Source organism: Aquila chrysaetos, chromosome 7, assembly GCF_900496995.4.
Source record: "Aquila chrysaetos chrysaetos chromosome 7, bAquChr1.4, whole genome shotgun sequence".
NCBI classification, from domain to species: Eukaryota; Metazoa; Chordata; class Aves; order Accipitriformes; family Accipitridae; genus Aquila; species Aquila chrysaetos.
The window spans coordinates 13,307,718-13,329,284 of NC_044010.1; the positions used below are offsets into that span (position 1 = coordinate 13,307,718).

Sequence of the window (21,567 nt, forward strand, 5' to 3'; positions counted from 1 at the left end):
GTTCTCATGGTGGTAAAAGTTGGACATTGTACATCTTTACTTCAGATGAACTCAGTTCAAGACAGGCATTGGTTGGCGTTATGTTTGCTGGGTCTCTGAGCTACAAAGGCCTGCTGAAAATCGAACAAACATTTCTTTCCATGTTTCTCACAGTACTGGTGAGCATTTCTGCCTATGAATCCATCACCAGCCTAATAGATCAAAACGTGCATAGTACCAATTTTCTGTAATGCAGCAACTGGGAGATCTGCCAGAGTGTGTTAAAATACATTCAGCTGATATGTTAGGAGTCAGTCAGTTTGCACAGCAGCTCCATTTTTGTACATAAACAGATTATATACACATGAGCATACACATATTTGTAATTTACATAGAGTTGCAGATATATATACACACAAAAAGGGTCACCTTAAATGTTGCTGAAACATTTGCTGATACCTTTACAGTGACTCTTGAGTTCTAGAGTCTGTAACTAAAAATCTCAAAAAGATTTTCCTGGAGATTTTTCAGACCTGGTCTAGAAGTAAAGGAAAGGTGTGCTGCTTTGTCACTTGTAAGCTTTGAAACATCCAGACTCTGATTCTGCTGGTGCTGTGAGTGCAAGAAGGATAATACATTTTACAGTACAAAACTGTTGTAAAGCCAAGATCCAGTCCCCTGAATTGAGGGAAATTCAGAATCGTTTCAGAAAATGGATTGGGTTTTTTCTTCCAACTGCCTGGCCTGAGTTTTGCTGCGCTTTTATTGCATTTTCTTTTCCTTCCCTTTCAGTGAAGGTTAATGAGCACACATCCCTGAAAAAAAAAAAAGTGTCTTGGAAAATATGGCTAGACAGGTATGACACTGCAATATTTCTAATTCCCGTAAGTCTTTCTGTCTTTGGTGTGGAAGTAAAAGACAAAGGGCACACGTTTCTATTTAATTTAGTTTGTTGATCATCCTCGTTGATTGGAGCGTAATACATGCCTTCAGTTGCCGCCTGATACAGCTTCCTCTGAATTATATTGAAGCATTCTGCTGCTGCCTGAAGAAAGATCTCACCTCACATCAATATGTTGCACCTCACAGATGTTATCTCCTAATAACACCAATCAACCCTGTTTAGAAAGGGTCACTGGCTGCTACTGGAGAGGATACGGAATTCGGTACCCCTGGAGGTGGCCTGCTAATTGTGAACGTACCACACAGAGAGGCTGACAGCCATGCCACGCTGCCTGGCTTGTTGCTAGTGTGATCAGGTTCACTGGGTTTTCTGAACACAGTTCATGGGCTTTTTTAAAATGCATTTATCTGTTAAGACCAGAAGGTTGTCCATTCCTGGGAGCTTTATAAGTAACCCAAAGGGAAAAGACGTCCAGTCCAGGTCAGGGCAGTTCTGCCTTTACTGCCTTTCGGCAGTAGCAAGCAGAAAACTCATATTGGAGCCCAAAGAGGTTTTAAATGGAAATAGGGTGTGAAATTCACTGAAGAAAGACTAAGCTTTGGTAGGGACAACACAATCATGCTACTGGGGTAATCAGTTTACAAAAATGAGGGAGACAGTTTTCCAGTGTGAAACACAGCCATTCGGTCAGGGACATATATGAGTTGAATATGTTTTGCAGATGCTGCATGAGAAAGTAACAGTTTTTTTCTGCCCTATCGCTGCTTTTATGGTATCACACACAGTCATACAGGTTGTAGGTATGAGTCAGGAATGCTGAGCAAAAAGATTAATATTTTAAACAACGACCTAATTGACTTAACAGCACTTTAAATAGACATTCTCTGCAGTGATCTTTGCAATCTAGAGGAGATAAGGAGAACTTTCAGGAACCTGTACCACTAGCAGATATTGATCTACCAGGTACATCTTAGGAAGCCTTGGCCATCCCACTGGTATCCCAGCACACACAGTGCCATCCCCATCCTTTCCTCCAGGCAGATCTGGTGAGCAAGGTTCATCATACAAGAAGTGGTTCTGTTTGTTTGATCTAAAAATCTGTTTGCTTAGTTTTGTTTAGTTTGTATTTGTTAGTTCTAGTGACTATAAACTCATGCAAACAATATGATAGTGACATGTCCAACAAATAATAAATACAGTTCTCGCTGTATTTATTGTGTAAAACAAAACAAATACTGAAAGCATCCTCAGCTTGTTGAAAGTTGGGGAAATCCCAAAGTAAGCAATAACAAATAAAACCTTCTGTATTCCTGAAGGGGGCTGCACTTCCTATCTAACAAATAAATGTGGTATCTGTGTAATTACAATCCATGTAAGTCTCTTGGATATAAGCATATACCTAATAATAAAAATGTATTTAACTGCTTAAAAGCTAAGTCAGAAACAACTAGCATTCACTGGCCGTTACCTTTAAAGGCTCTAGTTTTGCCTGGAGGAGGTGTTAGAATTGGTTTGTAAAGAATTCTTATTCTGGGTCTGTGTCCCAAAGTTGAATAAAATGATGTGTAAAATTGATACAGAACATTTCCTCAACAGTCATGGTTTTGGCACTGTGAAGAAGCTTAGAGTCTGCATTTTCCTAACTTTCCAGAATGTAATTCTGGTGAGCTTCCTCCAGCATGCTATTTTGAATGTCAATCTTTAGCATTCCTGTAGTTGAGTACATCCTGCACCTGGGGAGGACTAACCCTCTGCACCAGTCAGTACATGCTGGAGGCAAACTGGAGGGAAAGCAGCTTTGCAGGGAAGGATCTGCAGGTCCCGGTGGAGCATCTGGGACTGCAGTAGAAAGAGCACTACCAGCAGGTCAAGGGAGGTGATTCTTCCCCTCTACTCAGCGCTGTTGATGCCACATGTGGTGTGTCCAGCTTAGCCCCTGCCCAGTACAAGAGAGACAGATATACTGAGGCAAGACCAGTGAAGGGTCACTAAGGTGATTAAGGGAGAGGAACATCTGTCATATGAGGAGAGGCTGAGAGAGGTGGGACTGCCCAGCCTGGGGGAGAGGAGGCTCAGGTGGATCTTATCAATGTATATAAAGGCCTGATATGTAGGAGGGTATAAAAAAGAAAGAGCCAGGTTTTCTTCAGTGGATCTTAGTGAGAGGATAAGAGGCAATGGTCACAAACTGAAATACAAGAAATTCTGTTTAAATGTAGGAAAAAGCTTTTTTACTCTAAGTGTGATTGAGCACTGGAACAGGTAGCCCAAAGAGACTGCGTTATCTCTATCTGTGGTGGTATTCAAAACCCGACTAATCGAGGTCCTGAGCAACCTGCTGTGGTTGACCCTGCTTTCAGCAGGGGAGTGGGCTAGGTGATCTGCAGAGGCCTCCGTCCCACCTCAATCCATGTGTGATGATTGTGTGCAAAGAGGATGGCGGCAACTGGAAGGAGACCAGGTAAGGGCCTGTTCAGTAATTACTGTTGTCTTTTAACACTGATCTTTTCATCCATGTATCAAGGCCTTCTCAATGAAATTTGGGGGAGTAAACTGCCCATACACTTACTCAGACTGGAGAGAAAGTAAACCTATGGGTGCTGAGGGGCTGTAAACCTCAATATCCCCACTTCAAAGAAATTCAGGAGAGATCATGAGAGATCATGTTAGATCATTTGTTTTGGTGTTTAGCAATGATAACCTCAAAACTCTTACCGTTTGTTGCAGCACATAAAGTTTGTGCATGCATGAATATGGAAAACTGTGGTAGGATTGGCTTATTTTTACAGAATACTTCCATACGACTAGATGGCTTTAGAAAGAGCGATTTGATTTAGTTAAATTGCCTGTGGGTTACCAGCTCCTTCCTAAGCTTTTTCATCAGAAAGACTGCAGGATCCAGTCTTGCTCATCTGTGTATTGTACAGCATTATTGTATGCTCTGGTACTATAGCAAACAGCTATGGTAGTCCCCCTCGGAGTCAGCAATGAATAAACTGAGACCTACTTTCCACTAACTAACTTCCCCATGTGAATATTAGGATACCTCGTTATGGGGGGGGGAAAGCAGTTTTGAATTGCATAGGAGCATTTCAGTTAAACTGCTGCAAACCTCTGCATGGTCACACTTGTGTTACTCTAAGAATTAGTTTTTTCCTACTTTTTCATGTTAAATTAATTGGAACACTCTAAAGGAAGAATGCCCATTTTGGGATTTGAACTGATCTGAACAAATTAGTTTATGAACAAGTTTACATTACACTAGTACAGTTTTACTGTGGAGACAGATAATTTATGTTTGAAGAAGTCTTTGGGCTTCCGAGCTGTAAGAACTCTGTAAGCTCTAGAAAATGAACTCCTCTCCCAAGAGAGCTTGTCTACAGTTTTATCTTTAATTTCCATGTACCATATACAAATGGTTCTGGGTCACCATGTAGGGTAGCAAATCTAGTTGTCCAGGTTAGACCAGAGGGTCCACAGGGGCAAAGAGAATGAGCAAAATTGAAACCTTGTACAGGTTGGGTGGGAACAAGGAGTTAAGTCTGTGACCCTCTTTCTGCAACAGCATTTTTCTGGATAGAGCAGCTTACTCCATGTCAGGTTGAATATTCTGTCTCCAAACCGCAACTTTGCACGTGCATCTTCCTGAGCTTTTACCCCTTCCATTATTTCTGATAAGATTCAGTGTCCAGGATTCCAGCAGAATAATTATTAGCAACAAAGTTCAATGACAGTAATTACATCTTCTATATTTTCCAAATATAACCATGCTGATGCCCAAATACTTTTTTGTTTGTTTGTTTTATACTTCAGGTCTTTACTGCATGCCTGCTTGATAATAAAATAGACTGTTTTCTTTTAATCACTAAAAGCACAGTGCAACAGCTTTAAATGTAGTTTTATGTTTGATTAGTTCTTAAGGACTTAAGGCCTTGTAAACCAAGGTCTCACCAGTGCAGCTGCGAATGGTGGTAATGACTGAGTTCAGCTACAATAAGCCAGTGTCAGTACTAAATTGATTCCAAAGAGTTTTGTGCTGTCACGTATTCTGGCATCAGGAGAGGAACAAAGGGGACATGTTGTAACAAGAGACCCCCTCAAACTCTGCCTTCAGTTCAACCCAGCTCTTCCACACAATCCATATAGGATTCAGATACTTGAACCTCCCCCCCCCCCCCCCAAAAAAAAAACAAATGAACAAAAAAACAGAGTATAAATAGGAATCTCCGCTTACCTGCTGTAGAAAGAAATGCAAAGGAAACACAGGAGGCTAAATTCTACCTAGAGATGCCGGTCTTTTCTTAGTAACTATAGAAAGTGATTATGCTCCTCAATTAAGTGCCAAAAAATGCCTAAAGCTGAGTTTTGGTCTCCCCACAATTCAGTTGTGCACTTGTAAAATGTTGATTCCTTTCTCTGGATGGCTCTTTTCATATAGGAAGCTTAATGAGAATAACCACCCCTGGATCCAAACCGAGGCATCTATGCACAGCCATAGTACAAAGAATAACAAAAAACTAGATATGCCCTATATCATCTCAGGCTTCCCCAGGAGAGCAGTAGTCTGATTATCAGGAGTATCCTCCTTTTATCTTTTGTATTTCTAAAACCCACAAAGCAGAACAATTCATGTAGCCTGTTTAATCATCTTGCTTAATCATTTAACCCACGCATGAAGAGGTGTAGGAAAACAGATGACTGCAATAGTAGCTGTGCATGTGCACCTACATGTGGCAGTATCAGGTCTGGAAGTTGACTCCGTAATCCATTTTTCTCTCTTATTTTTTTTCTGGATTAATGAATAACAATGTGATAAAAACATATCAACCAGATATTTTGTTCTGGTGTAAACACATGGCCCAGTCTGTTACATTCATTGAGTCCAATTTATTTTCACTCCTGTCTCTTTCTTAAATGTATTAGCTGTTGTTTTGAAACACAGAAGGGATACGTTTGTTTAAGGAGGAGGTAGCCGATAGGGTGCTACAGAGTTTTTGCAAGGGGCCAGAATGAAAATTGTTCAAAAAAGCTTGAGAACAAAACTGACCACTAGGTACAGAAATTAGGATTGTTGGGAGGAGACTCTTAAGGGGTAGACGTAGCTGGTTTGTAATGTCTTGATCTACATGTGTCATTTGCAGATTGAGATTGAAAATTTCAAGCCATCCTGTGGTTTCAGCTTGGAGGATAAACATTAAAATGGAGAAAGAATCAGTAAAATTTTCAGTGCCATTGTAAGCAAAGACTCACTTAGCTCCCAGCAAAAGTTGTTAAAACCTTCTCAGAAGTAGAGTTTTATTTGCCTGAAATCTGTGGCTTCAAGGGAATAAATTCGACACCAAGTTGAGCACCAAGCTTTATTTCAATATATGTCTTTGATTACTTGCAGGAACTGTGATGCTATTTTATGCGTTCAGCCTTTATTCTGTTAAGCTAGACGGCATTGTCTTCAGCAACTCACAAACAATGTGTAATGCTCCCTGTTTAAATAAAATCCATATTTAGAAAGGGTTGTGTGCACTTTACAATCTATATCCCAAGACAGGTCCCTTAAGTAGATCTATCTTCTAAGAGAGACAATTTGAGAAAGCCACAGATGTTTGGTGCATGATATATTTCTTTCTTTCCCTATGGTCCTTATAAAAAGGACAAGAAGATAGACTTATTAAAAGTGAGCTAATGACATGATGTAGGGAGTCTCTGGTTCACTGACTGTTATTACAGCTGTGCCCCATTACGTACTGAATACCTAGGACATGCTTGGTTTTTTGAATGACATTTATCTTTTGAGTTTCAAACATTCCTGGCATAAATAAAGATTTTACGCTTTTCAAATGTGTTTTACAGTTCAGCCCAGAGGCTATTCAAGGATCATTTTAACTCAATAAAACTCCTCCTTTAGGGATATAAAAGGGAAGTGTTTTAACAATGTCACTCCATGCATAGCCTGTTACTAGCTAGAGACGTTCTGCCTGCAAAGCCTTTGATCCCTTTTCCCCTGAATGTCAAGGAAGCTCTGCCGAGGCTTCAAAGTCTGTGACATACATTGGTCTCTTCTGTGTGCACACAGTCCTCATGTGAACGCTCGTGACCTTAGAGAAAGTTCGCAGGTGAAGTTTGTGGCTCAGCCAGTGTTTTTCACTTCCAATGCTTTTACCTACCTTTTCCAGAGGTCATAGTGAAGTTTGTATTCAGCGATCAGTGGATAATGGTTTTCACTACTGCTTCTATTTCAGTCTTTAACGTGAGGCTACGTGTGGATTCTCATTTAATATCTTGGTGTGGTAAAACAGTAAAAATAAAGCAATGTAGGTAAACAGGGTGCTTAGCGCTCAGTTAAATAATATTCCTTAGACTTCTGGCTCGCTTTCCCTTATCCGAGCTAGCATTCTCAGTAATCACTGAGGGAAATAGTCCGTGTTCCTCTTGATCATGAACAAAGCTATCAACTTCCCTTGCTTCTTGAAGCTATTCTGTCTAGACAATTTGCAGGCTGGGGACAGCTGGGAAAAAAATGTTACTTGTTTCTTTGGGTTTGGGGACTGTTCCTGTCAATGGGAGTTATCTATGTAATAATTATTTTTTAAAAGCATTTTAATATAAAACCAAATTATAGTTTCAAAGTTATGCACCCCTGCATGCTACAGTCTTCACATACATGAAGCTTTGGTTTTACTCAGACCAACTACATAAGCTGATCTGAGCCTGTGGATGTGTCATCCTGCTCATGAAGACAGGTACCCTCTGAAGCCAGCCTTGTTCTGAAAATTAAAGACTTTGCTTCTTCTCACTAGTGCCATCTTCCCAGAGTTGCGAAGTGAGTGTCCTTGGAATTTGTAAGCTTGACACCAGAAATCCCTCAAGGAGCTTATATTTCTTTGCTTCTTTTGACTTTTCTTGCAGTGTCTAATTCTACAGCAGAATACGTATGAAAGAGTTTTCATTCTAGCATTCTTTCTAGTAAACAATGCTTATATATGTAAAGAAACAGTTTAAAACCAAACAAAAATAAAAGTTCAATCACCCCCAAATCCAAAAGAAAGTGAAAGGAGATGTGATCACCTTTCAAGTCTGTTCCATCGGAGATTCTCCTGTCCTGGTTAACCTTTGCAAAAGCCATTGGTCCAAAGCCATCTGTGAAACTACCAAAGAATGTCAGGGCAAGAGGTTTCAGAAATACTGTTTCCCTTCACAGTGTTTTCTGACGAGGTTGAAAAGACTCTGATGGAACTTACTGGCAGACCGGTTCAGGAGCTCTTGGTGATTACTTAAAAGGAGAGAAATACTTTATATCATAAATTACTTACCTGAGGGCAATGGTCATCTTCAGTTTTGGATAATGGCATTTCTAGAGATGCTTCTTCAGTATACTTCTTAAATTATGAATGGAATTTCTCTGGTTGAGGTAATAACTAAACTTTCACGGAAAGGGAAAGCCTACTCAACACCTGACAGTTGATGTTATGAGCATGGTGAATAAATTCTTCTTTCTGAAAACTTCACACCAGGAAGCCTGAGGCTCTAATGTCTTATAAAGTAATGTAACAAAGGGAAAGGGAAAGGGAAAGCAAAACTGTTTATTTTAAACTGATACGGTCTTAAACACATTCAGTGAAAAATACAAAGTGTTGTGAAGCTCCCACCCCACCATCTAAAACAGAGAACAGAAAGAATAACATTTGTGTTATGAGTACCTTTGGGCTGAATCCTTATGAAAGCATATATGGCATTTGTCTTCTCTCTGAAATAACAGCTGTGAACGCCATGGCACCATAATTTTCAGTTTCTGAAGCGAGTGCCTTGTGTAGCCTGATAATTCCCAAATGGACATGGCGTTTCCGTGATTTATTACACACGTGTTAAACATATGAGCAAGTCTAACATTTTGTTTGCTCTGTGGAAGGCATTTGCTATCTTTTTTAATAAAAAGAGGGAGAAATGAGAGCATGAATGTGCAACACTTAATGAAGTTTGCTTTTAATTTAGCATTTATTTGTAAGAGTGAGAAATGAGCTCTGCTAATCACTTGTCCAGTGACAGCTGCTGCCCAGAGGGTTGCCTTTCTCCCCATTTGAGAGCGAAATCAAGCAGCTGCCTTTTAGTGCAATTCCTGCTGAAGCTTCTTGTTTTCCCCTTTCCAGTTCCCTGCCGCCTTTTCTTCACGGCACCTGTGCAATGCCCACAGCCGCTCTGGAGTCTGTGTCCGCAGGCTGGAGTCCGCCAGCTTCCAGATGCATTTGGGTACTTCTGCCGTAATGCAGGCAATCATCCATTAAAATAACCATGAACAAGTCAGTCTTTAAAATGTTTTGTCCTTTTCCTGGGAGAAACATACAGAGCTCCCACAGACAGCTTGCTTTCATCCAGAGTTAGCCTGCTTCTATTTGTCCTTAAAGTTTTGTCCTACTTCTTTCCTTCCACGTTTTGATGTGTGTGAATGCCCAGATCTTGATAGCCCTCTCCCAGAAACTGGGAACCTTTTCGCCCACTTCTTTGTGATTGCATCCTTCTAGGATCCATCCTGGATCTGGTGTGAGGGTCCTGTATGCTGACACGGGCCACTTGCTGTTGGGGTGGCTAGGGTCCCTGGTGACATGAAAGGACAGGGGAGGTGCGTTGCATTCTGGCTGACAGTCACCTAATGATGTTACAGAATCAGATGACATTTTACAGCCCAAGTCATAAAAATATATTGAGCCTGCTTCAGCTCAGGGAAACGGTGCAGGAGCACAAACACAAGTACTGTGCTAGTTTAACTACGTGTCCTGGAGATTAAAGGGCAAAGGACTGTGTCTGCAGGCACAATGAAGAGGTGGGTAATTGTATCTGGAAGAGGAGCGTGTAGGGTTTAGCAGGTTTCCAAAGCGTTGTTAAAGTGTAACTGCTTCCTCCTCCTCCTCCTCCTGCCTCCTGGGAGGCACCTGGGGACCCAGCGCTGACTGAGGCTTCTTGGAATGTGCCTGTGGGATCAGCCTTGCTTCAGCGCAACCGCCTGGAGGGAGGCAGCGCCTTTCACTGCACTTAACAGGGAAAGTAAGTAGTAATGCAATCAGAGAAGGCTTAAAATAGTGCAACTCTTGCTTTCTGTGAGCAGGCTTCTATAATAAATCCCTTGGATGTTTAATCCACAGACTAGATGTTGGAGATGCAAAGGATCCAAGGGCAAGCGTAGCAGTTCTTACAGACAGCATGTTAACGTGATCATGTCATGGAGATGTGATGTCATTATACTGATTTGCGAGTCAGTACCTAGGACTCTGTCACAAATTGAATGCTGGTTGGTAGTGGAAGGGTTGGATAAACCTAAAGGTAGGAAGGCCGATTCACAAAACCCCAGAAGCCGGGTTGTCGTTCCATGGGTGAAATGTGTATGTACAGCGTTATGAGCAGTGCCAGACCGAGCTGTGCGTGGGCACCTAGTGCTTGCACTGGCTTAAGTTCTCGCCTGTATCCCGGCTCTGTGGATGTGACTCCAGTTTTCTAGACAAACTGCCTCTAAGCGAGAGATCAGTTTGTTCATTCAGTCATTGGTATTTCCACTTTGACTTGTATGATAGCTTTGTGGTTTGGACACTGGTCCTCTAAGACTTACAGGTTTGGGTCCCAGTGGATCCTACTGTCAGAGGCTGCAGATTTAATTTTCAGATTATGATCTTTATTTACTGCTCTTGTTCCACATTACCTCCTAGGGGCATCATAGACATTAAAGAAAATTTATACATTATATCAGATGACAGTATTATGATTAGATAATAAAGTCATCAGTTTTCTGAAGAATGAAAAAGGAACAAGCCTTCCATTTATTCAGCAGTGCGGAGGAAGTTGCAATTTGGGTAATACAGTCAGTTCTGCTGGCTCAGATATGTTCTTGAGCACCATCTTTCAGTACAGCTTGGAATATTTTACTCTCCAATGCTGATAGCTGGTTGTAAGCAAAAGCTGGAAGTGAGCAGGCCATGGTCATTTTGGAATGAAATCCTTTCCTAAAATTTAATTTGTGATCTAGAGACCTAAGCAAGAAACAACAGGACTCTAAATGTTTCAGCAGTTGTACACACATGGCTTCTCAAAGTTAATACTGAGTTCTCCCTGTCACAGGACAAGGAATTTTCTTCCAGTGTATATATATACATCTGTAAGCCAGTCACATATGAAAACAATAATCAAGGAATAAGGAAAAAGTCAATAAGGAGATTTATATACAGCTGCTATTAAACTGGAGGAAAACAAATGATCTGTTGGGGTCAGTTTCTCTGGGAAATCAATTTGAGCAGAGTTTTATTGTCGTCTCTGCTAGATCCTTCATGTTATTTGCTTGCACCTTTAATAGTCATGACTGAGGAGGTTTTTACACTTGTGAGTTTAAGCTCCCTGGATCATTGCATTTGTTACCTTTTCAACATCCACATTCCCAGTTGTCACAAATGCTACCTAACAACATTGAGCGCTCAAAGTACATTTCCCCTTGTAACTCTAGGGAGTTTTGAATGTTCATATTAACTGCTTAAACTAGCCATAAACCAGTTAGATTGTAGTACCAGACAAATAGTAACCATCTGATGCATAAAAATGCCTCTATATGCATTGCACGTGACCACTGAGACTAAACCTCTTAATGCATGGCCACACAAGTCTAAAGTTAATTATAAAAAAACCCAACTCTTATTTAGTGAAAAAGTTAAGAGTACTAATACATTAATCAAAACACCAATAAAAAAGTAAACACATAGATGTATACGAGCCACAGGATTTATCAAAAAATGGCTGAAATGGTGTGTATTCAACTTTTTAGTCTAAAAAAGCACTCTCCTTAAGTTTTACCTTGAAATGTATGTTTTCTAAATGATAAATTAGTTTAACCTAACTTTGTGTTGCTATTGATGCCTTAATATAATTTTTAAAACTTCCATTTATCCTAAAAAGCTTCACAATGTGTCATTAATTGCTAACCCATAGTGAAAATTTTTTTTTGTCAGTGGGAGCTGCAGACATTTAAAATATCTGTTCTAGAATTCTGTTGTTGCACAATCTAACTGTCTTTTAATTTAAGAAAGGAAAATCCTGGAACTGCAATGAAAAAGTGGCTATTCTAAATATGAAGTACTTCTCTTCCTTTTTGTAGCCTGATTTTTAATTTGGTCTCATCCTATTATAGTTCTTTAATGGTTTTCAGGAAACAGGAAGCTCTTGGTTCTCTCTTCCTCATACAGAAGACTAAAGACTATATGCATTGCTGCTCATGGTGATGCCTTCGTTGTTTAATGGTGTATAATGTTAACGTCCTTTAACTGTGGTTTCTCTCTTTTCTGGATCTTCATACTCTTCCAAGTAAATAGTGAAATACAGTAACTGAGCTGCTCTGGTGAGAAGGAAGGGTTAGTTGTGCTACAAAATGGAAATAAAGGCTGACTTCTGCTTAGACACTATTTAGAACACAGTTCAGAAGTTTTGATTTATTACATTGTAGTCTAGGGATGCATACAAAAAGATATTAATTCCATGGTCCAAATGTCAAGTTATTCCTCCCAACTGCACCCCGGGCCTGAGCTGGGGCCGTAGGCACCTCTGTTGTCATATGACTGTCCCTGTGCAGGACAATACATACTTGCAGGTTACCTTAACCCTTACTGTATCTGAAATTCACTGATTGCAGTAGATTTAAGCGTAAACTTGGAAGTCGTCGGAACAAGATGTTTTCTTAAGTTAGGGCTCAAGGACTTCTAACACTTTTCAAACCCACCTAACAGGTATAGCAGAAAAACAAAAAGATTGCATTAAGATTTAAAACTTTAACAGTCCAGCATCTTGCAGACCAGAAAAGAAAGGTTATGCCACGTGCTGTGCTGGTAGTTTTTTCCTTGTATCTCATCTTGGTCAAACCATTGTACCTCATCCTGGTCAAACCGCAGTGTGGCGCGTGTTCATCAGTCGATCCCGTGTGTTAGTAGAAGAGTCGGTTCTGGACGTAGGCAAAGAAACAATTTAGTAAATAGAGAGAGAGACATCAGTTGTGCAGGGCAGCAGGCGCAGCAGAAGAGCCAGGCCACCTCCATCTCCCGGCCTCCGGCGGACTCCGGTGTGGGGAAAGCCGGGCTGCTGCTGGAGCTGCGGCAGGCGGTGTAGGACGGCAGCCCCTCCGGGCAGACCGCCCCGACTCCTTTCTCTGCCCCGTCCGCGGGGGCTCTGCAAGGCTGGCTGTCGGGGATGCTCGCCTCAAGATTTAGCCTTGCTCCCCTCTTCTCCGCTTTTTGCAGAAGGAGGGTCCCGGTGCGGGAATCGTCCCGGGAGCAGCGCAGTTCGGTCTCGCCTGTGCTTCAGAGAGCTGTAAGCCTGATGTAGTGCCGGGAGAGGAGCTGCTGGGAGAGGTTCTTGTGAGGGCCGTCCTCGCCGGGGCTCTGTTTTGTCAGCAGAAACATAGAGCCGGATCAAAGTCAACTGTTGCTTGTAAAGTCCGTTGTGAACGCACAGAGATAGTGGGAACATTATTAAATCTATACCTAGATTTTGAGTCTTTATTTTTAACATCCTGTGTTAAAAATTGTTACAAATACATATCTTCCCCTCTGAGCATAAATAGTGCGGTTTATCCTCTAGAAATAAATGGTTGACCGCTGAAATATCTGAAGGCGCTGTTCCTTTATGCGCTGAAGATTAATACCTTAAAACTAGGTAACTTTTGTAATCCACGTAGTTAGGATAAGATGGTGATTTAAACAGGTTTGGAATACATGATTTCCATAGCTCAGAGGTTCAGTAGCTGTTGGAGTGGCCTGGCATGCAGCACTGTGTTGCAGAACTCAGATGTGTTCTGTGCGTGGGATTAAAGGTGCCCGAAACTTTGTGTTCCCCATGATTATCCACCTCCCCTCCATTTACCCCTGAGGTGGGATGCTGTCTCTTCCAGACGCTCTGTATGTATAATTTCTAAGCAGCTTTGGGAACCCTAGGGATTAGAAAAGGTATATGAATGTTTTATAATGTTATTGATAACTGCGGAGCAGACACTTTTCTAATGAACTGCTGTGAGATAAGTTACTGCTAGCATCTGCAAAGATGTGTGTAAATGAGCTCAAAATAATTAATACTGTGTTAGAAGAAAGCTTTTTTTTAAAGCACATCTGTATTGGAGCATATAAGATTATTTCAGCCTGCCCTGAGAATGTGTTATAGCACAAATTACCATAATTTATTAGGGGAAAAGCCATTTCTGTTAATCATATATTAATTATTCATAAAATCTGTATTAATGTTACCTTAATGGGAAGCGTTACCAGCTGGGGTACTGGGCTTGGCAATCTATTCACATACAAAAAAAGATTAACAGCTTGACTTAAAAAGAAGACATAAAAATGACTTACAAGAGCATAAAAGCAGCAAGCATGGGTATATGAGTTAACATAGAGCTGGCTACGGTAGAGCAGTCCAGCCAGCTAACCACTTTGTATTTTGGCTCCAGCACTGGTTTGTGCCTGGGTGGAATTCAAGTGGAATTACTGAAGGATGTTCATTACAAACCAGTCCTGTATACCTTGCCCTAATGTTCTTCAGCAAGCCTGGATCTGGTGAGTCTGAGTAAAACAGAAAGAGACTGTTTCCCATTCTACTTATTAAAAAAAAAAAAAAAAAACCAAACAAAAAAACTTCCCCATAAACCCAAACACAAACAACAATAAAGAAAACCCCAACCTCCAAAATCTGATTTCAGTAATTTAAATTCAGGATAAATTCTTCCTGCTGAGGGGGGGAGGAAAAAAAAAAAAGGATTTTTACAATTTTTTAATCTTCTCAGAAAGCTACTGTGAACCATGTGACATGTGAAAATGCTGCTCAGAGGATGTGTTTCAGCCCAGAATGAATGTGGAAGTGTATATATACATATGTGCTTGTGTGGGTGTACGTAGCTTTCTAGATGTTCTACTCAATTAAAGGAGGATGCCAACATCTAGATTATGACTCAAGACTAGAAGGTATGTTTTGATGGAAGTTTAGCAAAATCAAACACAGAACAAATTTTCCAAAATTTATTTTAACTAAACCTTCTTTTATTCTGGCTTTTGAAAGTTCTCTTGCAGGAATGAAAACCCAAACAGAAAGGGCACTGGCTAATGCATGCAAATGTGTAATGCCTGTAAAGTGCAACTAGTTTTATATGGACAGTAAAAGCTTCACAGGATTTGGCTGTAATTAAATTGTTTAGATCAGCTAGAGCCTTTTTATTAGGATAGCACAATGTTGAACTTATAAACACATTTTTTTTACATGTTAAGAGAAAAGGCTGTTTATTGGTAAAAGATTTTTTTAAAAATGACAGTTACAATCTTTAATGTGTGATCTGTAAGCTATCATCTGATGAATTTTGGCCAAAGCCATGTAAGAGAAGGATTTGGAGTGGGAAGCCAACCCAAAAGAAACAGAAAAAATAATTTTAAAAATTGCATAGCTTTCAGTGAGTCCAGGAAACATAGGCCTGGTCTTGGAACAACATGTAGAGCTGGGTGGTCTAAAGCTGAACTGATGTTCAAGAATCTTAGGTAATTATGATTTTTTTCTGTACGTTAATAGTACTTCCAAGTTTTGGGTGATGGGTGAGTCTGTGGCATACAATCAATTGTCATGCCTAACTGATTAATACAGATCAGAAATGAGGTTATTTTGCAGTTTAGTTTTTTTCCTTCAAACTTCATTTTCAAAGAAATGTGGTAAAGGAGAAGAGTATATGGGAGCAATTTGTATCTGGATAGCTTACCAAATAATGTTACAAAAGAGGCTGTATTCTGCAGTGTGCCGATGGTTATTACTAGTTGTGGATACCAGGAGCTCCTTGTACGTAATCTATCCCAGCATCATTTTACACTTGCATATGAAAATGTTATCGGAGTTCTTCAGAGTCTGGTAATGATAATACTTCAGCGTTATAAAAAATAGGTAGTACTGTTATTTTGTTCTCTATTTTAGTATATCAAATGTATTTCATTGCTTACACTGTAGTAGCAGATCGAAACCATCTGCTGTCTTGCCACTGGTCTGCCAGTCTAACAGAAAATCTCAGCTCATTTTCCTTGAGGCCAGTATGCTTTAAGGCATGTGTACTAGGACTATAATCCAGCTGCTGAATGTTGATACAAGTCCAGACCTATGCTCATGAGTCTTTTAAATGGAAACAGTACTCTTTGCCAAGGATTGGAACAGAGATAAACTCAGTTTACTTTTCTCTCTTCCCTCCTCCCCCCATCCCCCTTACAGCTCCATCCCCCATCACAGTCATAAGGAAAGACAGAACATCCAGGAACAGCGTGTCTCTGTCTTGGCAAGAACCCGAACATCCGAATGGGATCATCTTGGACTACGAGGTCAAATACTATGAAAAGGTGGGAAGAAAGATTGAAGGGGACGTTTGTAATGAAATTATTGCATCTTGTCTATGTTAAGTATTCAGAGACACCCTTGTTCACTCACTGTCTGCCTCAATGACACCAAGTGTTGAAACTGTTCAATTTTTGGTAAGGAGAACATTATGAAAATATGAAGTGAAACTGTTGTGTTGTCTACCAAGTTCATCCCCAAACACATCAGAACAAATACAGAAAGTAGTGCAGACAAGCTGTAATACTATTTTTTTCTTTCCTGGAGTCCAGTTTACTTCTTACTCAGTTCTGTTATGCTGTCAGTGTTCATACATTTATTTGCCAGCATCCATGTTTTGGTGCTTCCCTGTGGCTCAAGCACCTTTTACACAAAAATTATTTGGAAAAGAGATGGGCAATCCATTTTAGTGACTGGTTTACACCATGAAAGTTCCCACTTTCCATGAATAACTGAATTCTTCATAAATTTTATGTAAATAACTACAAATCAAAGAAAATCTGCCATTAAATAGGTTCTGCTTTATATTGACATTTTCTTGTATTTCCAGCCATTCTACATCATATATAGATCTGTATTTAGGAAAAAAAAAATATCTTCATAACAGAATGGGGTTTTTTTAGTAAATCTTACTGGTAGAATTGAAAAGACCGTAAATTGTTGTGAAGATTGTGAAGAGCAGTATTAGCCATTTTTAGATTGGAGAGAGAGACTTTGTGATAGAATGTATTGCTACTGAAGTTGACAAACTTTGCAAAAATGTCAGAAATAATGATTTAATTTAACATTTACTGATGCTGTTCATATCTAGAAATCAGGCTTATATTTCATACGTACCAGGGAAGATGCAGTGCCAATATCCACTTCAAAGCTGCGGTTAAAAAGGCTCCACGGGTATTCAGTTAATCTTTAGAAAGTTTTCTCCTGGAGCTTACCAGTGGGACAATGTGGTATTCATAGTCCACGCCTGATCTGCAGCTGAAGAATGGGGATCGGGAAGCTGTATTCTGAAAAGATTTCTCCCAAATTAATGTCATCTGATTTTGGGTGGGGTTTTTTTGGTGAGCACTTGAACTTTCAAAGAACTTGGTAAAAATATGAACATACATAGTACTACTGATAAAAGGGGAAAAAGAAAGCTTCCTAAACATTTCAGTTCAGTCTCACCTTATAGAGCTGTAGTCTATACACCTTCACTTTGGGTTTTTTCTGTTATTTCAACGGGGACAGGATCAAGTCCAGATCCTGGTCTTGAGAAGTAAAAGAGAAGCGGCGCACACATCAGATTGTTTTTATTTGTACATCCTCAGCACTGAAGGGATGCAGGAATTATTTAGGCTCTCTTGTTTCCAATGTTTTTAAAGAAAGAAAACAGATACTGCCTTTTAGTAAGGCTTGGAAGAGCTATTTACCTCACAAAGAGCCTACACCTGAAAGAATCCCAGAACTGCAGCCTGTTTTGCACAGGCCAGGTTATTTATCTGCATGATTAACCTGTGCTTCATTTGAGACCTACCTGGCTGCTCTTGCTGCCGTTGGCCGTACCTTTGTTTTCCAAGGGCAGCGGCAGCCCCGACTCGGCTCCACCTCCAGTCCCCCCACGTGGAAGCCCTTGCCTGGGCGGCTCTGCGCAAGTACCGTGGGGTGCAGGAGGTAACGCCGCGGCTGCATTGCATGTCGTGGCATTAGGGCGATCTCTCTGGTTTTAGTTGCTCCAAAGGGAGAGAATTTTTCCACCTGTGTGCATTTAGTTCATTTTAATTGAACAGCTGAGAAGTTTTATTTCTGTATTTGTCTTTTTGCAGTGTTTTGATCATCACTGAAATTGGCTTGCTTTATTCAAGAAAATTGTCACCTTCCAGTACTGTCGTATGCATAGACTGAGCTTGTAGCTGCTATTCCCACCGAGTATATCCAGTCCTTACAGAGCAACTGGTTGTCATAAGACAGCTTCATAAGACAACCAGTCTTATGAGGCTGATCCTGCACATGTGTTCCTTCCCTTTGAAGTCTGTGATCAAGAGTTCATATGCACCAGTCAGCTTTCTTAAACCAAAAAGCCAACTGCTTGACAATAGGAGCCAGACCATTTAGAGCAAAAGGTTTTTAAAAAACAACCTTCTGACACCAGTGTTTTTAATGTGTGGTCTTGCAGCCCCTTGGGGAGTCAGAAGCCTGTTCCTCAGGGTTTGTGAAAGGTAACTAAGAAAAGCAAATCTGTTGTCAGGAGGCTTTAATCCATTGCCCTTTTTAGGTCTGCAAATTGAAAAAGGTTGAAAACTACTACTCTGTACATGTTAAACTTACCTGAGGTCAGAGCAGCCCGTGCTGGACTGTTACTCTTCATTTCTTCTCCAAATGCTTTTGGAAGATGCTGCTTTTCAGTCTGAGATCTCTAAGCAGCCCCTCTCCCCTCCTCTTTTGAAAAGAGAGCTTTCATTTTAAACTGGTGCAGTCCATTTGAATTTCTGCTTCAGAAATTGTCTTGGTTGTGCTCATCAAAAAACCCACTGCTGTTAAGTGGCAGCTGCTAGGAAATAAACCCTTCACAGTTAGCAATCTGGGTATCTCTCCTGACAAGTCGTACCTGATTGCTGGTAGATGATTTATGTTGAGCCATTCTTTTCCCTCCTGCTTGTTTTTACTTCCATACCTTTTGTAATCTCTTAGAAATTAATAAATACAGCATTAATAGAGTAATACAGGTCAGCCCAATTCTGTCATACACCTTGTCCATGCAAATGTTTTTTGTTTTTTGGTGGTTTTTTTTTTCCTATGTTAAGTTATTCATAAATTTCAAAGAATACATGATATTTATGGGCAACAGCATGGTACTGATATTCAGGATGTTAGAATAGATTTGGAATAAAAATAGAATGTCCTGTATGTAAATTATGATATCATGTAGTTTTTCTGATGCATTATTGGCATAAAGTATGTGGAAACTATTTATTTTCTGCAAGGGTAATTAATTAACCTGTTTAGGTTTTTTTTCACCAGTGATTTCATTTGTGTAACTGAGAGATAATTGAGCTTTGTGTGATGTTTCTAGAGAGATTAGGAGCTACAGTTTTGGGAAACTGTTTTAACTTTTTGGATTGAACCTGTGGGGTTTTAATGCATAACATCATGAACTGAGTGTGACAGTTTTTCAGACTCGCTGTTTGGAATAGAATTGTATTTTCTGTAAAAAGCTATAGGGCCTGGTTCTGAGGCCCCAGTTACTGTTTATTCAAAACATTTAAAAGAAATAAAATCCTCTTTCTAGAGGAATACTGCATGGAACTTCTAGGCATTTATTTTATGGTAGGGCATAACATTTTATGTTAAGTTAATGGTACCAAATGACACCCCAGTTTAGTCCAGCTATATAATGCTGTGCTGGATTTTTAACTGTCTCAGCTGTCGAAGTGCACATATAACAAAAGTCAGGTTTTTTTCTTACATAAGCAGATACTTCGTTTCCTCCTTGTCCTTGCTCACATAATTATGTTTTCTGGAAGGAGTATCTTGTCATGCAAAAAAAAGCTGTCTCCTAAATACCACACACAAACTATTAATTGCTTCATTTAAATATGTGGCTTACAATTATGATAAGTAAATCCCACACACTTTATTAAGGTGAAGTCTGCTGCAGACAATGAGTGAAATTTAATTGCAGTCTCAATAAAACAGATTTGCCTTTTCCATCATTGAAGTTGTGTGCTCAGTAAACTGGTTAAAGCCAACAAATAAATAATGATATCTAGTTTGTGCTCTTTCTGAGGCTGAAAAAGTAAATTATATGCAAATGCACTTAGTTGCTTTTAAACTCTTATTATTCTGGCTTTGAGGATGGGTAGACCACACTTACTCCACAAGGTTTGTAGGAACTATCATATTGATGAACAGTTCACACCTGGCAATAAGGGGAAGCAGTATCGGGACTGTGGGTTCCTCCTGAAGATGTGTAGTCTGGTTTTGGCCTCTGAAGTGTACATGCAGCTGATGGAGAAAATGTTCTTCCTCATACAATATAAACACTTAACGGTGCTTATCTGAAAAAGGACATACTGTTGACTCTCACTAGTACTGCCACTATAAATGTTAAATGTATCCAAAATATGCCTTTTGTAAAACATAGTTTAAAATTATAAAAGCTCGTTTCAAATGAGACACTAAAGGTAGTGGGATTTGCTTCGCAGTAAAGACTGTGTCTGGTAAACTATGCAGAAATATTCAGGAAGAATATGCTTTGTGCATCCAAGCTCCTATTTATCATAGAACAGAGTGTTTGATTAAAGTTCTGCTTGGCAAAGACTGACTCTGCTTTTTGTATATTCCTTCTGCTTATGGCAGCTACAGTGCTGTGTTTCTGAAGTTTTACTTCATCTCCAAGAAAGATAAACTTGGGCTTTTATGTGGTGTTTCACTGATTTGATTACTAGTAACATAAAAAATGACTTACAAAATATGTGTGTAAAAAGCTTACCATAAACTAATATACCATGACATCCTCCATACCATTGTTTTAGACGTTTATTTTCCAAGTTCCATTGCGGATTATTAAAAGACAGGACCATGACTATATTTTCCCTTGCACATATGTATCTGCACAGGAAGGAAATGTTTGCATTTCATAAAAGCAGCCTGAAGTGAGATCAAAATGAATGTCCAGTCATAGCATACACAAAAGATTTTATGTCTTAAAGACAAGATTATTATGTCTTTGAATTTAAAATAGTTGCCTACATTCAACTGAATGATGAGATAAGGAAAGCCTGCAAATTATAATACTAGGCCTTTGTTAGTTCAAAAATAAATAATTTTATGCAAACCTGTTAGCTCTTTAGAAATGTCTTCCTGTAGGTTTTCTCCCCTGAATTTATAACAGAAAACTTTTTCAGAGGAGTATCGGGAAACCATGAGGAGGTACAGTGCTGGTTTCCTTTTTATTCTTAGTGTGAGATGAAAACGGGCCGTCGTAAATATTTTTATAGTCATTCTTTGAAGCCTAGGTCCGGCTCACCCTCTTTGAGGTTTTGATTCTGGATGATAACCTTTAGGCACAGGCTTAGCTGCCTGCTCTTTCTTTCTGTCTGTCTGTCTGTCTTTCACCCTTCACTGTGGTTACTCACATGCATGATGTTGAATATTATGTGGAGATTCTGGCAATTTCCTTAGCTATGGTGTAAATGTTTCTGTTTCTCTCTATATCAAAGACTGCCAAGAACAGGGTAGTTAGGCTTCTGTAGCACCAAAGTGAACAGTTTCTGATGTCAACCTACTAACTTAGAATAAACCTAACTTTCTTACTGCAGACAGCACTGCAGAGCAAACAG

The 21,567-nt window shown here is 39.8% G+C and overlaps 1 protein-coding gene across 3 annotated transcripts in view; it reads left to right on the forward strand.

Moving 5' to 3' along the window:
- Positions 1-21,567, forward strand: part of EPHA3 (EPH receptor A3) — a 234,614-nt gene that overhangs the window by 157,207 nt on the left and 55,840 nt on the right. For all 3 annotated transcript variants that reach the window (XM_030020257.2, XM_030020258.2, XM_030020259.1), the window contains exon 6: positions 16,127-16,251. In XM_030020257.2, coding sequence (XP_029876117.1) covers positions 16,127-16,251 — 125 coding nt within the window. The remainder of the gene's footprint in view (positions 1-16,126; positions 16,252-21,567) is intronic.